General features: G+C 45.9%; 2 protein-coding genes across 4 annotated transcripts in view; one reads left to right on the plus strand and one right to left on the minus strand.

Moving 5' to 3' along the window:
- ADRA1D (adrenoceptor alpha 1D) overlaps positions 1-15,858 on the plus strand; it is a 32,961-nt gene extending 17,103 nt beyond the window's left edge. Inside the window, exons 2-4 of one of the 3 annotated variants that reach the window (XR_013365016.1) lie at positions 567-1,848; positions 5,196-5,838; positions 6,306-15,858. Coding sequence is in view for 1 of the 3 variants with exons in the window: in XM_077872335.1 (XP_077728461.1) it covers positions 567-1,171 (605 nt within the window). In the remaining 2 variants the exon portion in view is untranslated. Of the gene's footprint in view, positions 1-566; positions 2,167-5,195; positions 5,839-6,305 lie in introns of those variants that run through there. The other 2 variants (XR_013365015.1, XM_077872335.1) reach the window with 2 other exon arrangements.
- Positions 1,509-15,908, minus strand: part of SMOX (spermine oxidase) — a 67,372-nt gene continuing 52,972 nt past the window's right edge. Inside the window, exon 7 of the mRNA XM_077872334.1 lies at positions 1,509-11,066. Within this exon, the coding sequence (XP_077728460.1) occupies positions 11,055-11,066 (12 nt within the window). The 3' untranslated portion in view covers positions 1,509-11,054. The remainder of the gene's footprint in view (positions 11,067-15,908) is intronic.

Genomic DNA, 15,908 nt, shown 5'->3' on the forward strand with positions numbered 1-15,908 from the left:
GCTTAAACTAAAATACAAAGGATTGCAAATAAAACGGATTTCGTTGAAAACACCAAAACATTTGTGAATGAAATCTCTGGCTTAGTAAGGAATGTGCTTCTAGGTTAAGGCATTAAGTAAGAGAATCTAGTGGTAGGTTCTGATGACTGTCATTTCCAAATAGGAGCAGACAGTATTTCAGAGCATCTGCAGCAACTGAATGTGATAGGAAAATACCTGGCAGGAACTGCTGAGAGTCAGGTCGAATTCTAGGAAACTGCCCATCTTGCACCAGTTTTGAGCTAGGAGAACCGGGACGGCATAGGGCTTCCTCTCCCTCCTACTTGAGTTTGTTGCCTACACTGTCATTCAGGGAAACTGCTCAGTATCAAGGAGACGTCAGTAAAACGGAAGATGATGATTTTTTCCTCATCAGGGACCCCCTTGGGGAGAGAGACGTTGGGAGCCCCGAGCTGGCAGCCCAGCCCCTAGTTGAGGACTTTGCGCCCAGGGGGCTGCCGGGCCTCGCTCTCCTGGAGCTAACAGGCGTGGGTCTCTACCCCCCCTCCCCCCCCCCCCCCCCGCAGGCTCCCTGTTCCCGCAGCTGAAGCCCTCGGAGGGCGTCTTCAAGGTCATCTTCTGGCTCGGCTACTTCAACAGCTGCGTGAACCCGCTCATCTACCCTTGCTCCAGCCGCGAGTTCAAGCGCGCCTTCCTTCGCCTGCTGCGCTGCCAGTGTCGGCGTCGTCGGCGCCGCCGGCCCCTGTGGCGCGTCTACGGCCACCACTGGCGGGGCTCCAGCGGCGGCCCGCGCCCCGACCTCGCTGCCGGCCGCGGCGCCGCGCCCCCCGGGGCCCCGCTGGCCCTCACCGCGCCCTCGGCGCCCGGCTCCCCCGGCTCCCCCGGCTCCCCCGGCTCCCCCGGCGCGCCCGAGGCGCAGGGCCCCGTCGCCGGCCGTCGAAAGCCGCCCTGCGCCTTCCGCGAGTGGAGGCTGCTCGGGCCGTTCCGGAGACCCACCACCCAGCTGCGTGCCAAGGTCTCCAGCCTGTCGCACAAGATCCGCGCCGGGAGCGCGCAGCGCGCGGAGGTGGAGGCGGTGTCCCTCGGAGTGCCCCACGACGTGGCGGGGGGCGCCGCCGGCCAGGCCTACGAGCTGGCCGACTACAGCAACCTCCGGGAGACCGACATCTAAGGCCCGCGGGGGGGCGGGGGGGCTGCGGGCGGGGGCGGGTGCAGGTGCGGCAGGGCGCGGCGGGGGCCCAGCGAGGCTGGCTTGACGCTGATCCGGGCTGCTCCCGGGCCTCCCTGAGAAACTGAGGCTACGGGGTAGGGCCCTGGAAAGGTAAAAAGTTATGGCCTCCCTCCCCGACACAGGTGCCTGGAGCTCTTCCTTTCGGAGGAAGGGGCTGTGGGTTCCGGGGGGCCTGTTGCCCCCAATCCCTGTTTGAGAAACACTGCCCCATCCATGCCTTGAACCCTGGACAGACCGCCTCAAGAGGAGGGGCAGGCCTGCCTGGCTGTCCCCAATGCCTCCCCTAGGGAAAAAGCCAGTGGGACCAGGGGGACTTCTCAATGGACACAACTTCTCCTTACTGCCGACTGGAGGAACCCAGTGGACCAGCCCAGCCACCAACAAGCTTTGGTGGCAGATTGGATGACCATCCCACGAGCCTGTTGTATTTACCCATGGACCCACTCCCCACTACAGAGGCTCCTCCATGCATACCCCACCACCTGGCCCTGCCCCTCATTATGTCCCAAGGGCCTTACTGTTTACACTCTGTACATAGTGCCTGTGCCCATCACTTCTTGCGAGGATCTGGAGCCATCAAATGGGGAGAGCTTTGTCATTTTGAGACATATTTATTGGTAAGAGTACTTCTATTTTGTCCAAACTGTGCAAACTGTCCCTCTTTAGCTTGTAACCCATAAAAAACTACTTTTTTTTTTTTTTTTTTTTCTAAACTCCTTCAAGTTCTAAAGCCCAACAAGAGGATAGTCAGGTCTGTATTCACCTTTCTAGTTTCAACCCAACTATCTGTTTAACGGATGGCTGTTCTCCTCTGGGACTTTTAGCATGACCCTTAAAGGACTTAGGGGTTTTGTTGGCTTTTAAGATTCATATGATGAGTCTTGGGAACCAAAAGGTAATCATAAGCATAAATGTTCATTTTGTCAGTCTCCCCAGATGTATCTGTGATGCTCTTGGTCTCAGTGAGGAAGATGGCCATCAGTTAAATGGATAACACATTACATGAAAAAATATAGAAGCCCAAGTAGACAAGCATACATGGTATGAGAGAACACCTACTTAGGAATAGTGCTGTTAGCTTTGAGTGAAATGTCCAGCACTTGTCACATACTCAAGAGATTGAGGTAATTCAGTCTTCAGCTGGATAATATCAACCACACACATACAGCCGGAGTGGGGGTGATAACTGTGGTCCAGTGGAAAGCTGGTTAGGCAATACCCCAGGGTGTCTGGAGTGGGAATGTTCTAAAACTAGAAGAGCCAGTTGCTGGGGCCAACATGGACCAGTAGTTTGAATCAAAAGTTTCCATCCTGTGCTGAGGAAGTAGTCTATTTGAAAGGTAACCACGATTTTAGACCTCTCCAATTTTATAAGGTAAAAAGATAGCCAGTACCAGGGCTCAGGAGCAGACATTTCATACTGTGGATCTACATCAGCTTCTAGGCCTGGCATCCCCGCAAGGCACAGTAAGGGTAGTTAAAGGCGGGTTCTGGGTACATGCTGTACACCCCAAAGAGGGCCCACTTTACAGGACATTGGCCACCTAAAGCTGGGGACACTGGAGGACAGCCCTTGCTATCTTCTCACAGAGGTGGGGGCCATCCCTCAAATCAGGAGTCAGCAAAGGGGCTGACCCCTCATCAGAGAACTGAACATTGGGCTTCTGGGCAGAGGTTCCAACAGCAGGGGAAGGTCTCTGAGCAGGCGAACATGGGCTCCCACATGCCAGGGCAGTGGAGCCCACAGGAGGTCAACAGTGGGGATAAGGGAGCAGGTTGGGGAGGGAACGTTCATAGGGGGACTTTAGGGGGCCCTCCCTGCCCTGGAAAACCCAGTAGGTGTGCAGGCAGGTGGAGCTGGCAGCTAGCCCAATACTTTCTCTAGGCCCAATGATTAATCTGCAAAACATGTCTCATGTTCAAGCCTCAGCCCTCATCTCCTGGCCACAGGGGCCCTCTGCACACAGCTGTCTCCTCCTGTACCCCCATGCCTTCAGGACATCAGGGGGAGCTACAGAGCTCCCCAAGAGGCTCTGCCACAGGGACCCCCCACCACCACCAGGGACCCAGTTCTAATCATGGATAAAGCACTGAGTTGCTGACCTTGGGGTCAGGACATGTCCAAATGCCGCACAGTGGCCTAGAGGAATTGAGGGAAGAACAAGAGCCACTCTGGATGAGGGAGCCTCTTACAAGTGATTTGGGGACATCTGGAAGAAGTGTATTATTCACTGTACCGTTTCCTGGGTCCTCAGGCGCCCCAGTCCACACATCTGATTAGAGATACCGACTCTGAGGTACATACAGAAAATGAGGCCGTGATCTCCAGGAAGCCTTGTGAAGTACCAAGGTGACCAGGAGAGTGGGAAGACTCTGTCAGTACTGATCAACATGGGAATAAGCGTTCCTTTACACAATCTGCTAGGAATGGGGTGAAGCCTTGAGGGGGTTTGTGAGTGGGAAAGGGATGGCCGTGTGAGATGGGACAGGGACAGAACAGGCCTCCAAGAACACTGGCATTTGCCTAAGCCCTTTGTCCCTCACCATCCTCAGAAAGCCCCATTCCTGCTTCCCACACCAGTCTGCCCACCCTCCCTCTCAAGCTGGGCTCTTGCCACCCATCTTGCCTTGCTTCCCACACTCTTTCAGGGACCTCTGCCCCAGTATCCCCCAGAGCTGCTTTTGCAAGTCACCTGGGACGTCTCATTTCCTCAATCTCCTGCCCTCTGTCTCTGCCACAGTCTACTCTGGTGGCTGAAATGTTCTTCTCCCTGCCCGAGCCACGCCCCTGGGATCTCTTCTGGTCCCCTAACCACACACTCTCTCTCTGTCTCCTGCACAGGCGCCTCTCTCTGCCCTTATATGTCCCCCAAGGTTCTCCTCTCCCTTTTCTCAACTCTGCACACCATCTCATCCACCCCCAAATCATCTCAATGACCACTTGTACATAAATGGCTCCCAAGGGTTTGTCTGTAACTCCAGATGTGTATTCACCTCTCTTTGGGTGGTTTCCAAACACCCCAAATATGTCCACTTGCCTCCTGCAAAACCGTCTCCTTGACTCCATATAGGCATGACAAGGCCACTGGTGCTGAGGCTGGAAGCTCCTGGAAGCCCTCAGCCTGCCCACCTTCTCCACTCCATCATCTTCCCAAGATCTTCCCAGATTCCCTGCTCAAAACTGAGCCCCGAGTGTCCCTTAGCCTCATTGGTAGCTCATACCAAGGTCATCCTGGCTTAGCCCACTGATAGAATCCATACCTGTGTATAGGAAGAGGGCTCCCTGTCTCCAGAGCTGCTCAGGGCTGGGTGTGAGTGTTCATTAAATCCTGGATTGATGGAGTTGGCCCACTGACACTTCCCTGGGACACTGCCCCACTGCCCACCTAATATTCAACATCACTGTCTTTGCAAGACTCTAACCCTTACTGCAGTCCTCACAAGGCTGAAGCCTGTATCCTCCCCCAGCCAGAGAATCAGCTGTGCCAGGGACTTCTACGGGAACACCTGCTCTGTGTGCCTTCCAGCCCACCCAACCCACCACCTGGAGCCCCACCCCAAGCCCTTAGGCCCTCCTGTTCCAGGCGCTGACAAGTCCTGGCAAAAGGTTTGGGACCTTGGTCGCCCTCCCTTCAGTGACCTGTCAGAGCCCCGACTCCTCAGTGCCCTCCTGACCCTATTTCTATTTCCATCCTGTTACACCCCCAGGGAGTTACATGTTCACCGTACACTTGGAAAGAATTTCCTTTTTCTTTTTTTTTTTTTTCTTGAGGCTCCAGTGAAGCACAAAACCAGATGCTCATAAAGGCTAAACCAGTCCCGCAGCCTCTGCTCAGAATGGCTCTCTGGGGAGCCCAGTGGGCCCAGGTGGTGCTAGAGGTGGGGTCTTTGGGCAGGGGGCCTGCACTGGCCTCTCCCCCATTTGGAGCTGGCTTTCTTCCCTTCCCCCACCCGCTCTTGGCAGGAGCAGGGAAACAAAAGGAATGCTGAACAGGACTCCAGCCTATATTCTCCAATTGCTCTAGTCTGGGGAAGAAATAAGCAGGAATTGGAGGATGCATTTAGAACCAAGAAGAAATCCCGGAACTGGGACCACAACAGCCTGAGCTCTTGGAACTGGAGCTGGAGGGAGGGATCCATTGGAGGCCGTGCCAGAAACCTCCCCTGTGACACCTGTAGACACCCCTCCAAGGCCTCACCATTCACTTGATGCCACTGCACCGTTTGTGTCTACCTCCTTCTGTCCTGCTGAAAAACCAAAGAAAGGAGTCCCCATTCCCACTCCTGAGAGTGACCCAGATTGGTCCCACTTATATCTTGAGTCAAGCCACATGGGTCTCTGGTCAGCCTGTGGACTGGCTAATTTGGGGGTCAAGCCTGATCAGCTGGGCAGGCAGATGGAAGTGGATCATATCACACAGCACAAAACACAGCTGTCCAGGTACCAGCATCCACGAGGGAAGTGATGCTCCCAGATTGGGCAGGGACAGACAGCTATGGACATCTCCAGCATGTCACAAAGATTAAGAATGCAACTGCAAGTAATAAGGAAGCTGATGGATAGCTGCTTAAACTCTGGGCATTACTCTCACGTGTCAAATTACAAGGTGGGCAGTTGCTAACATTATCAGTTGCAAGTCTTTGCTTTCTAATCTCTGGTGTGATGACTTGTATCTTCTTTGTTGCTTAATCATGATCAATGTTTCCATAATCCACATTCTTATTCAAAACAGAGGGGAAAAAAGAAAGATCTGCTTTTATCAAGATAATAAAAGCTTTCCCAGAACCCCTCCCCCAGCACACCTCCACTCTGATCTTATAGGCCAGAACTGGGTCCAATTTCCCACAAGGGTGACTGCTAACACCAAAGGCTGGGTGCTTGAGGATGGAGGTCTGCATTCAGCCCACCACCTAATTTTGCACAGCCCACAAACTAAGAATGAGTTTTACATTTTTAAATGGTTGGGGCAGGGTGGGGGGCAGGAAGTCAAAAGAATATGTCACAATAAGAAAATTATATGGAGGTTTCCTCTTGGCTCCCAAAACCAAAATCTTACTGTCTTGCCCTTTACAGGAAAAATTTGCCAACCACTGCTTTAGGGCAATGAGGATCACTGCCTGTCACTGGGCACACAGCAATCCTGAACAAAAGCAGGATTCTGGCAACAGGAAGAAGCAAAAAGGATGGACATGGAAGGGACAGCTCGCGGTGCCTACTACCTATGCCAGTCAACACATTTCAAGCCTGCATCCAGTTATCTAATCTGCAACAGCAGAACGAAGAGTCCCCATTCTAGCTAGGAACCTGACACAAAGGGGTTTTTCTGGAAGCCCTCAGCCCTGAGGACATCTTCCCAGACTGACCAAATGTATAAGATTTTGAAAGAGACCTGTGAAAAGGAAAGGGGGATACCAGGAAATATCAGCACTGGCTGTGTCTCGAGAGGCTCAAGGGGCTATTATTTGCTCAGTGAACTCACCCCCAGCCAAGGTGTTGGTCCTTGATATTATAGGTCTAGAAAATGGATCTGATCAGGATTCCAGAGTTACCAGTCACATAAAAACTGACAGTCTAAGTCACTAGGATGTGAAGTTCATAAGCCCAACACCAATGTGCTAATTTTTCATGGGAAGTACAGCCTAACTATATATATACATACCAATGTTCTCATGGTGACAAACAAACTTGATGGAAATCCAAACTGTGGTCTGAAAGTCCCTTAGTAAGTTCAGAGGCTGAGCAGGGAAGTTGATAGGAAGAGTTGTTGATTTAGTGCATCAGCCATAGGGCTCCATCCCCAGTTCACATATTCACCTCCTTGTACATCCTGCCTCTGTTTCCATGGTACATCTGCCCATACAAATGACTCATGCTTCAATCCCAGCCTTCAGTCTTTCTCTGTGCCTGTAAGTTCCCTTTACCTGTCTCCAGTCTCATCCATCATGGACCCATTTCAGACTGGAACCTTCAGAAACCATTCTTGAGAGCTTTTATGTCTCACCTCTTGGGGAACATCTTATGGTCATCCTAGGGCAAACCTACAAGCATCAAATGACTGGACCTCTTAATTAGGCAGCTGGTGTTCCCCCAACCCCAGGTGTGAACTGCACAGGTGAGGACTTCTGATGCCTTTCCACCAGCTAGCACTTACCAGCCAATAACAAATGGCCAGACAATGGTCACTGCATGTATTTGATAATAGTTACTGAGTATCTAGTTATGTACCCGGTAAATGAAAAGGCATCAGTGTACAAAAGAAAAAAATCTCTGCATCCACAGAATCCTCATTTCAGAAAGGAAGGATGGGTAACAAACAACAATAAACAAAATATACAGTAGATGGTGACAAGCAAAGAAATATAACAGGGAAAGGGAACAGAAGTGTTGGGGATGGGGCAGATTGCACTTTTAGATCAAGTACCCAGGAAGGTCCTCAGGTAGAAGGTGATGTATGAGAAAGGCCTGAGATAGTAAAGGAGTGAGCTATGCAGATCCTGGGAAAGAGCATTCCAGGCAGAGGAAGCAGCAGGTGCAAAAGTCTCAATTTAGGAGGAGACTTGGTATGTTCAAGGATTAGCAGAGGAGGGGAGTAGGCACTCAAGGTGCCAGAAGCAGTAGGTGACAAGGGCCCAAGCATACAGGGCACTGTAAATCACAGTAGGACTCTGGCTTTCCAGGTGGGTCAAGGTGAGCCGGGTTGGGTGGGGGTGGGGGGTTGCTTAGGCAGGCTTGACAAAAGTAGAGATAGGATTGGTCTTGAGGTGAACAGGGTCACTCTGGCTGTTGTGTTGGACTGATACAGAGAAAGAGGGACTAGAGCAGAAGCAGGAGGCCAGTTAGAGAGAGATAACTGCAACAGTCCTGGCAAGAGATGGTGGTATTTGGGCCACTGGCCACAGGGATGGAGATGAGTGATAAGAAGAGGTAGAGCCTAGAGATTTTGCAGATGGCATTTCCACATGCCAGCCCCACACTCAGCATTCCCAGAGTTCCAGCTAGACCTGCCTGCCTTGTTAGAAGCCCCTAACAACTCAGGAAAGGTTTTCTTTTTCCTGCTCTTCTTCTGTCTCCCCCCATATTTAAGCATTTCCTAAAGTTCTATTCTCAGGTTCTCTCTCTTTCTGTGTTGCCATCCATAGGAATGTCCACATCTCAAATCCACATTTCCAACCCCAGCACTATCTCCATACACAAAATCTGTAGTTGTCCATATACAAATTTTCTCCTAGCTTTACTACTGAAACTCATACACACCAGTGGTGGGGGAAAGATCTTTTTAATCAGGGACAGACACTCCTGACTTAAAATGACATCCTATCAAACTCTCTATAAGGCCTCTCCCCTTAAAACCAAGAAAGATCTAAAAAAAAAAAAAAAAAAAAAACAAGAAAGACCTAAAAAGCGGATAGAAATTCAAAACAGGTCTGAAAAGTAAGGATATCAGCCAACCATTTGGAAACAGTGGGGACTCCAGAGCTGAGGAAGTTCAGCTCAGAAAGAGGCTCAGAGGTCCTTGCCATAGCTTTGTCCTCTGCAACTGAGGCACCACTGACCAGGAATTGGTAAGAAAAGGCTCTACCCTCTTCACTGCATACCTCCCAGCTTCCCACCTGTAACCCGAAGAAGGGTCTGCCCAACTATCTAACCTCCAGTCACTGCTCCACTGTCCAAGGACTGCTTTGGGAGCAGCTGAGGACATAGTAATGATGCCCCATCCTCCTGACTCCCTGCAGGAACTTTCTGCCTTCAGCACAGATTTCCTGCTCAATGGATTATTCAGGCTTATGGATCTGGGATCAGAAGAGACCTGAGAGCAGAATAGGACGGGATAGTTTCTCAGATGTTCCATTTGATGGAAGAAGAGTAGCCAGCAACTCTGAAATTTTTAGAACACAGTTCTTCCTCATTAGCTGAGAACTAGTTGAGGGCAGTTGGGGGTAGAAGAGCTTTCCTCAGTCTGTTAGAATAGAACTAAAAGAATGTCCACTGGCTTCTGTCTCCTCCAGCAATTTTAGCCAGAGTCAAGCCATATAATGCATCCTCCAAGGGAACTGAATCCCCTTGGTCCATTCCTACCAGGCCCCTTTGTGAGAATGAGCCACCTTGGACCCTGGGTGGCTTCCCCATCTATGGGCCTATTGCTCGTTCTAACACCAGTGCCTAGAAATATCCCTCTTGGGCTGAGCGACTTCCCCAAAGAGAGGTGTATCAGTCAGCTATTGCCATAATGTTGCAAAACCAGCCACCCCTAAATTCACAGGTTACAGGAGCAAGCATTTGTTCTCTTTGCTTATGTGCCTGTCTGTAGGTCCTAGATTTGGTTACAGGTTTGGAACTATTCCCCTTTCCTCCACATTCTCCTGAAAACATCAGCTATTGGGGGCATGTTCTTCTCATGACAAATGGCAAGTACATGAGAAGTGAAACCCAACTGTGTGAGCATATTTAAAACATCTGCTCATATCACATCATGTCTGTTCACATTCCATTGAGCAAAACAAGTCAGATGGCCAAGCCTAAAGTGACTGGGGCAAGAAAATAAACTGCTCCCAGAGGGAAAGGAAAGTGATTGAATATTTGCTGAATAATCTTCCAATGTATCACAAGTAGCTGGGTTAAGACATCAATATGTGAATCTGAGAGAAACACAATTCAATCTCTTTAGTGGGAGGAGATACAAGGTCATGTGGCAAAGCAAGGGGTCATAGGGAGAAGCGAAGAACCAAGGTCACTTTTGTCATCATTTACAAGTGGCAGCACCAATCTAGTCCTTACCCTAAGCTAGAACAAACACTGGTCCAGACTGGAACACCCACTCCTCCGGCCTTGAACAAGGACCCCATCATCCCAAGCTCTAGGTTTCCTTGTCTGTCAAGGAAAAGACAGCTCACATTTTTCTGTGAGAAGCAAATGATACCCTATTGCACATGTGCTTTGAAGAGCAGAGAGAGTTATAAAGAGAAACTGGTTTTCTAAGCTAAGTAGGGTATCATTCAGGCATCAAGGCAAGAGGCAGATATTTCCAAGCATGAACGAACTCTTCTTTTAAAACAGTACCCTTTGAAAAAAATAAAAAAATAAAACAGTATGCTTTGAAAAAGCCCAGTCACCATAAACACAATGAAAAAGAATATACCTGAAACAAAAGGAGGGTATGACTAATTTCACACAGAATACTGTGGACCATTTTGAAGCAGTAAATGTTTAAACCATCACGGAAATGCCAATTTCCTAAGAAAATATAAATTGCCAAAATTGCATCTCCCCCCCAGAAGTAGGAAATGTTAACAAAGTTAACCATAAAAGAAATTAAAACATCAAAGTTCTACTTCCAAAATAACCAAGTCCAACCAGTTTTGTAAGCAAGTTCTTTAAGTCTCCAGGAAACAGATAATTAACATTCTATACATACTTTCCCAATATACACAGTAAAAAGATGTAAATCCACCCAAATTATCTTAAAAGCCTAAGAGGGGAAGAAAAAAAGCCCTGGAAAGCCCAAGACAAAAAATCTTAGGTCACTCATGAACATAGATACAAAAGCCTAAATAAATATTTGCACATTAAATCCAGCAACATATTAAAATAATAATATGCCATGACTTGTATGATAGATTGTATTATAATTATGAAAACATTTGTTGCCCCAACTCGCTGGGTACTTTTCTGCAGGAGGATTATACATCTATTCACTGACATCAAGCTCAGCCACTGACTGGCTTTGACCAATGAAATGTGAATAGAAGTAACATATGCCACTCCTGAGTAGAAATGTTAAGATGTTCCAGTATCTCTCTTTTCCATCTACCATGAGATGCTCCATCAACGTGGGTCCTAGAATTAAGAAGACATGAAATTAATCCTTTGTGCTCATATGGCATGAGCAGTAAATAAATTTCTATTGTAATTCCCTAAAATTTAGGGATTGTTTGTTACCAGAGCAGAATTTAGCTTAAGCTGACGAATACAACAAAGACTGTCCCCAAAACACAAAGAAAATATTAGAAATATTAATGTAATTAACACATTAACAGATAAAAGGAGAAAAGCCCTATGATAATCTCAATAGATACAGAAAAGGCATTTGATAAAATTCAATATTCATTCATAATAAAACAGTTATGAACTTAATGTATAAGGGAATTTCTTTAACCTGATAAACGGTACCCACCAGAAACCAAAAGCAAACAGCATACTTATTAGGAACTTCAGAAGCATTCCCATCCATGAAAGTCAGAAACAAGGCTATGATCCTCCTATCACTCCTTTACTCAACACTGTACCAGTAGCTATACTAATGCAATAAGAAAAGAGAAAAAGACACAACAGGTACATTGTTGACAGTAAAGAAACAAGACTATCAACCTTTGCAAATAAAATGATCTTCTAGCCAGAAAACCCAAGAAAAGTAACTGATAAATAATTAAAACTAATAAAAGAGTTTATAATTTAGTCAAGGATTAACCAATATTCAAAAACAAATAGCTCTTCTATTCCCCAGCAATAATTATTTGATAACATTTCAAATGAGTGGGGAAAGGGTGGATCACACAACAGGTAATATTGGGATAACCAGCCGACAATGAGAAATAAGCATAAATCCAGATCCCTGCCGACAATGAGAAATAAGCATAAATACAGATCCCTACCTCATACCACAAGTCCACTGAAGATCTAAATATATAAAAGTTTAAGGATTATTTTTAAAAAACATAGAATATTAGCTTTATGGGTTGGGGTAGAAATAGATATTCTTAAATAGGTTATAAAAAGCACAAAATTGATGGGGCATCTGGGTGGCTCAGTTGGTTAAGCATCTAACTCTTGGTTTCAGCTCATGGTCATGGGATCGAGCCCTGCATAAGGTTCTGTGCTGAGCATGAAGCCTGTTCCTCTGCCCTACTGCCTCCCCACTTGTACTCTGTCTCTCTAAAAACAAGACAAAACAGAGTATCAATATTTGTTCATTTTTTAACATAAAGCTTCTACATGTGAAAAGACCTCATAAACAATGCAGCTGTCTGAAGGAAATATTTGCAATTCATATCATGGACAAAAAGACTATTATCCTTAATATAATTTTTTAAACTCATACAAATCACTAAGAAAAAACAATACCACAAATGTGGGCTAAGGTTTAGGACAGACAACCCACAGGGGAAAAAAGACCTGAAATGTCTAATAATCATAGGAAAAAATATCACTAGTTGGGAAATGCAATTAAAACAAAAATGGGACACCTGGTTTTACATACCTGGTGACAAAAAATTTTTTTTCACTACACAGAACGATGGCAAAATTGCATAGATACAAGTATTCTCATATCCTATTTGTGGGAGTGTAAATTTGGTAGATCTCCTTTCAGGATAATTTGGCAGTATCTTCCAAAACTGAAAATACTATGCCCCATGATCCAGGGACCTTTACACATGTGCACACAGAGGCATTGTCTATGTTCATCATAGCATTGTTTATAATAATGAACAATTAGGGGGCAGCCCCGGTGGCACCGCGGTTTAGCGCCGCCTGCAGCCCAGGGCGTGATCCTGGAGACGCGGGATCGAGTCCCACGCCGGGCTCCCTGCATGGAGCCTGCTTCTCCCTCTGCCGGTGTCTCTGCCTCTTTCTGTGTGTGTGTCTCTATGAATAAATAAATAAAATCTTTTAAAAAAATAATGAACAATTAGAATCAACAAAATGTCCATCCTTGGCAAAGTAGATACTTAAATGAAGTGTGGTCATACAATGAACTGCTATCTATCAGTTAAAAGGAATACACGAGACATATAATTTACACAGAGAGTTCTTTTGTTGTATGAACAAAAAGCAAATTAAAAGAGAATGTGTATAGGGCAATTGCAATTCCATTTACTTAAAAATATATATACATACAAAATACTATATAATTTACATTCACATATTGTGGATATAGAAATATATTTTGTTTTTTTTTTAAGATTTTTATTTATTTATTCATGATAGACATAGAGAGAGAGAGAGAGGCAGAGACACAGGCAGAGGGAGAAGCAGGCTCCATGCTGGGAGCCCGACGCGGGACCCGATCCCAGGACTCCAGGATCGCGTCCTGGGCCAAAGGCAGGCGCTAAACCACTGAGCCACCCAGGGAGCCCCTGTAGGAATATATTTTGATAGGACAAACACCAAATTCTTCTTCTTCTTCTTTTTTTTTTTTTTTTTTTTTACAAACACCAAATTCTTAAGGGGTGGTCAGAATTAAGAAAACAATCACAGGAAACTCTAGTTTTATCTGTAAAGTTCCTTTACTTTTAGGAGAATATTTTTAAATTAATTTTTTAAAACCTGAGGATCTTACACCAATTATATTGTTACTTTCATCCACTTAATAAACTTTTTTTGCATCCTTATTAAATACTTGGATGCTATGGGGATACAAAGATGCAATCTCTGTGAAGACACATGGTCACATTATTAGCAAACAAGACAAGTGTAATGATGGCAGTAAAGAAGCAAACCAAAGTGCTTTGGGAATTCAGAAGACAGAAATTTACTAGAAAGGGCAGGGAGTCATAGATAAGACAGTAAAATCACCAGAAAGCTTCATTAAAGGGAATTACCCAGATGCTGGGTCTGAAAGCTTTGACAACTTGAGAGACAATCTTGAGAGGAACAAGAGAGAAACACAATTCTGAAGACAGCAGATTGCACAGAGGCCAGAAGAAAAGCACAGCATTTAAATGCTGAAATAAAAGAGCTGCCAATCAGAATTCAACGTCCAGGGATGCCTGAGTGGCTTCGTGGTTGAGCATCTGTCTTCGGCTCAGAGCGTGATCCCAGGTCCGGGGATCTGGTACCACATCAGGCTCCCTGCAGAGAGTCTGCTTCTCCCTCTGCCTATGTGTCTGACTCTGTGTCTCTCTCATGAATGAATAAATAAAATCTTTAAAAAAAAAAAAAAGAATTTTACATCTAATAAAAATACCCTTCAGGAGTGAAGGGGATGAGAGGAGCCTAAAATGATCCATGTGGTGATAAAGATATCAGTAAGAATACACACTTAATATAGATACAGATAGTTACATATAAAAATATTCATAGATATTTACATACACACGATTAGTAGACACATAGCTCTGTCTGCTGAGAGAGCCTAGAAGGGACATCTCCACAGCAACACGCACACCTAATGCCCAAATCTCGGTTTCTAACACCAAAGAGCTAGGGTTCCATAAAGAAGTGGCTGTTTCTATGACTGGAGCAGGATACATATGAGATGAGCCTGCAATATCTTGTAGTGCCAGAAAGTAAAAAAGTGTTCAAAAAAGAAACACACTGGGACACCTGGGTGGCTCAGTGGTTGAGCATCTGCCTTTGGCTCAGGCTGTGATCTCAGGGTCCTGGGATCGAGACCCACATCAGGCTCCCTCCAGGGAGCCTGGTTCTCCCTGAGCCTATATCTCTGACTCTCTCTCTGTCTCTCATGAATAAATTAATTTTTTTTTAAATCTTGAGTTAAAAAAAAAGAAACATACACATGCGCGCATGCACACGCGCACACACACACACAAACATTGATGAGGGTATGTCAAAGGGACATAGGAGCCAACTAAAAGAGCCAATGGTCAAAGCTGGGACAATTTAATAACAAAATTAAGTAGTATCGGATAATCAAAAGTGTAAAATCAATACCCATGAGTCCGTTTTGATACATATAAATAATTGAATAAATTAATAAAGGGCTAAGGGAGAGAGGAAAGAATTCTCCTGTGCAGAAGAATTCCAAATAGATTAAAGATGATACTCTAAAGAAAAGGAGCACAACTCCTTACTTGTAGCTGCCCATAAGGACTTCCTTCCAAAGAGGAGAGCATGGAAGGGGGGGAAAGAATCACTTTACAGTGCAGAAACCTGACAAACACAACCTCTGTCAAGGGAGCAAGGTCAACACCAACAGTTATAAGTCATGTTGATAATGTATACCACTGATACAATGAGATGGAATGGTACATGATTCCTGTGGTTTTCCTCCCTGAAACCTATGACCTCAGTCTAGTGATGTAGAAAAACATCACACAAATTCTAGTAGAGGAGCATCCTAAAATATACCTGACTGCACTCCTCAATACTGATAAGATCGTCAAAAATGAGTCTGTGAAAATATCACAACCGAGAGGAGCCTAGGGAAATATGACAACTAAATGTAATGTCACATCCTGGGTGGAATTCTGGAACAGAAAAAGGACATTAGGTAAAAACTAAAGAAATTTGAATAAACTAAAAGAAATTTGAATAAACTAAAGACTCTTGTTAATAATAATGCACCATCATTAGTTCATTGTTGTTCATAACAAACATGATATTAATGTAAGATGCTTATAACAGGGAAAATAGTTGGAGGCAGGGGACTCTATATATTTATTTTTTCTTAAGTCTAAAACTGTTCGGGATCCCTGGGTGGCTCAGCGGTTTAGCGCCGCCTTCAGCTCAGGGCATGATCCTGGAGACCCGGGATCTAGTCCCACATCGGGCTCCCGCATGGAGCCTGCTTCTCCGTCTGCCTGTGTCTCTGCCTCTCTCTCTCTCTCTCTCTTTCTCTGTGTCTATCATAAATAAATAAATAAAATCTTTTTTTAAAAAGTCTAAAACAGTCTATTGATGTCACCATAAAAACCTGATAGAACTGAAAGGATAAATAAA

Source organism: Canis aureus, chromosome 26 (assembly GCF_053574225.1).
Source record: "Canis aureus isolate CA01 chromosome 26, VMU_Caureus_v.1.0, whole genome shotgun sequence".
NCBI classification, from domain to species: Eukaryota; Metazoa; Chordata; class Mammalia; order Carnivora; family Canidae; genus Canis; species Canis aureus.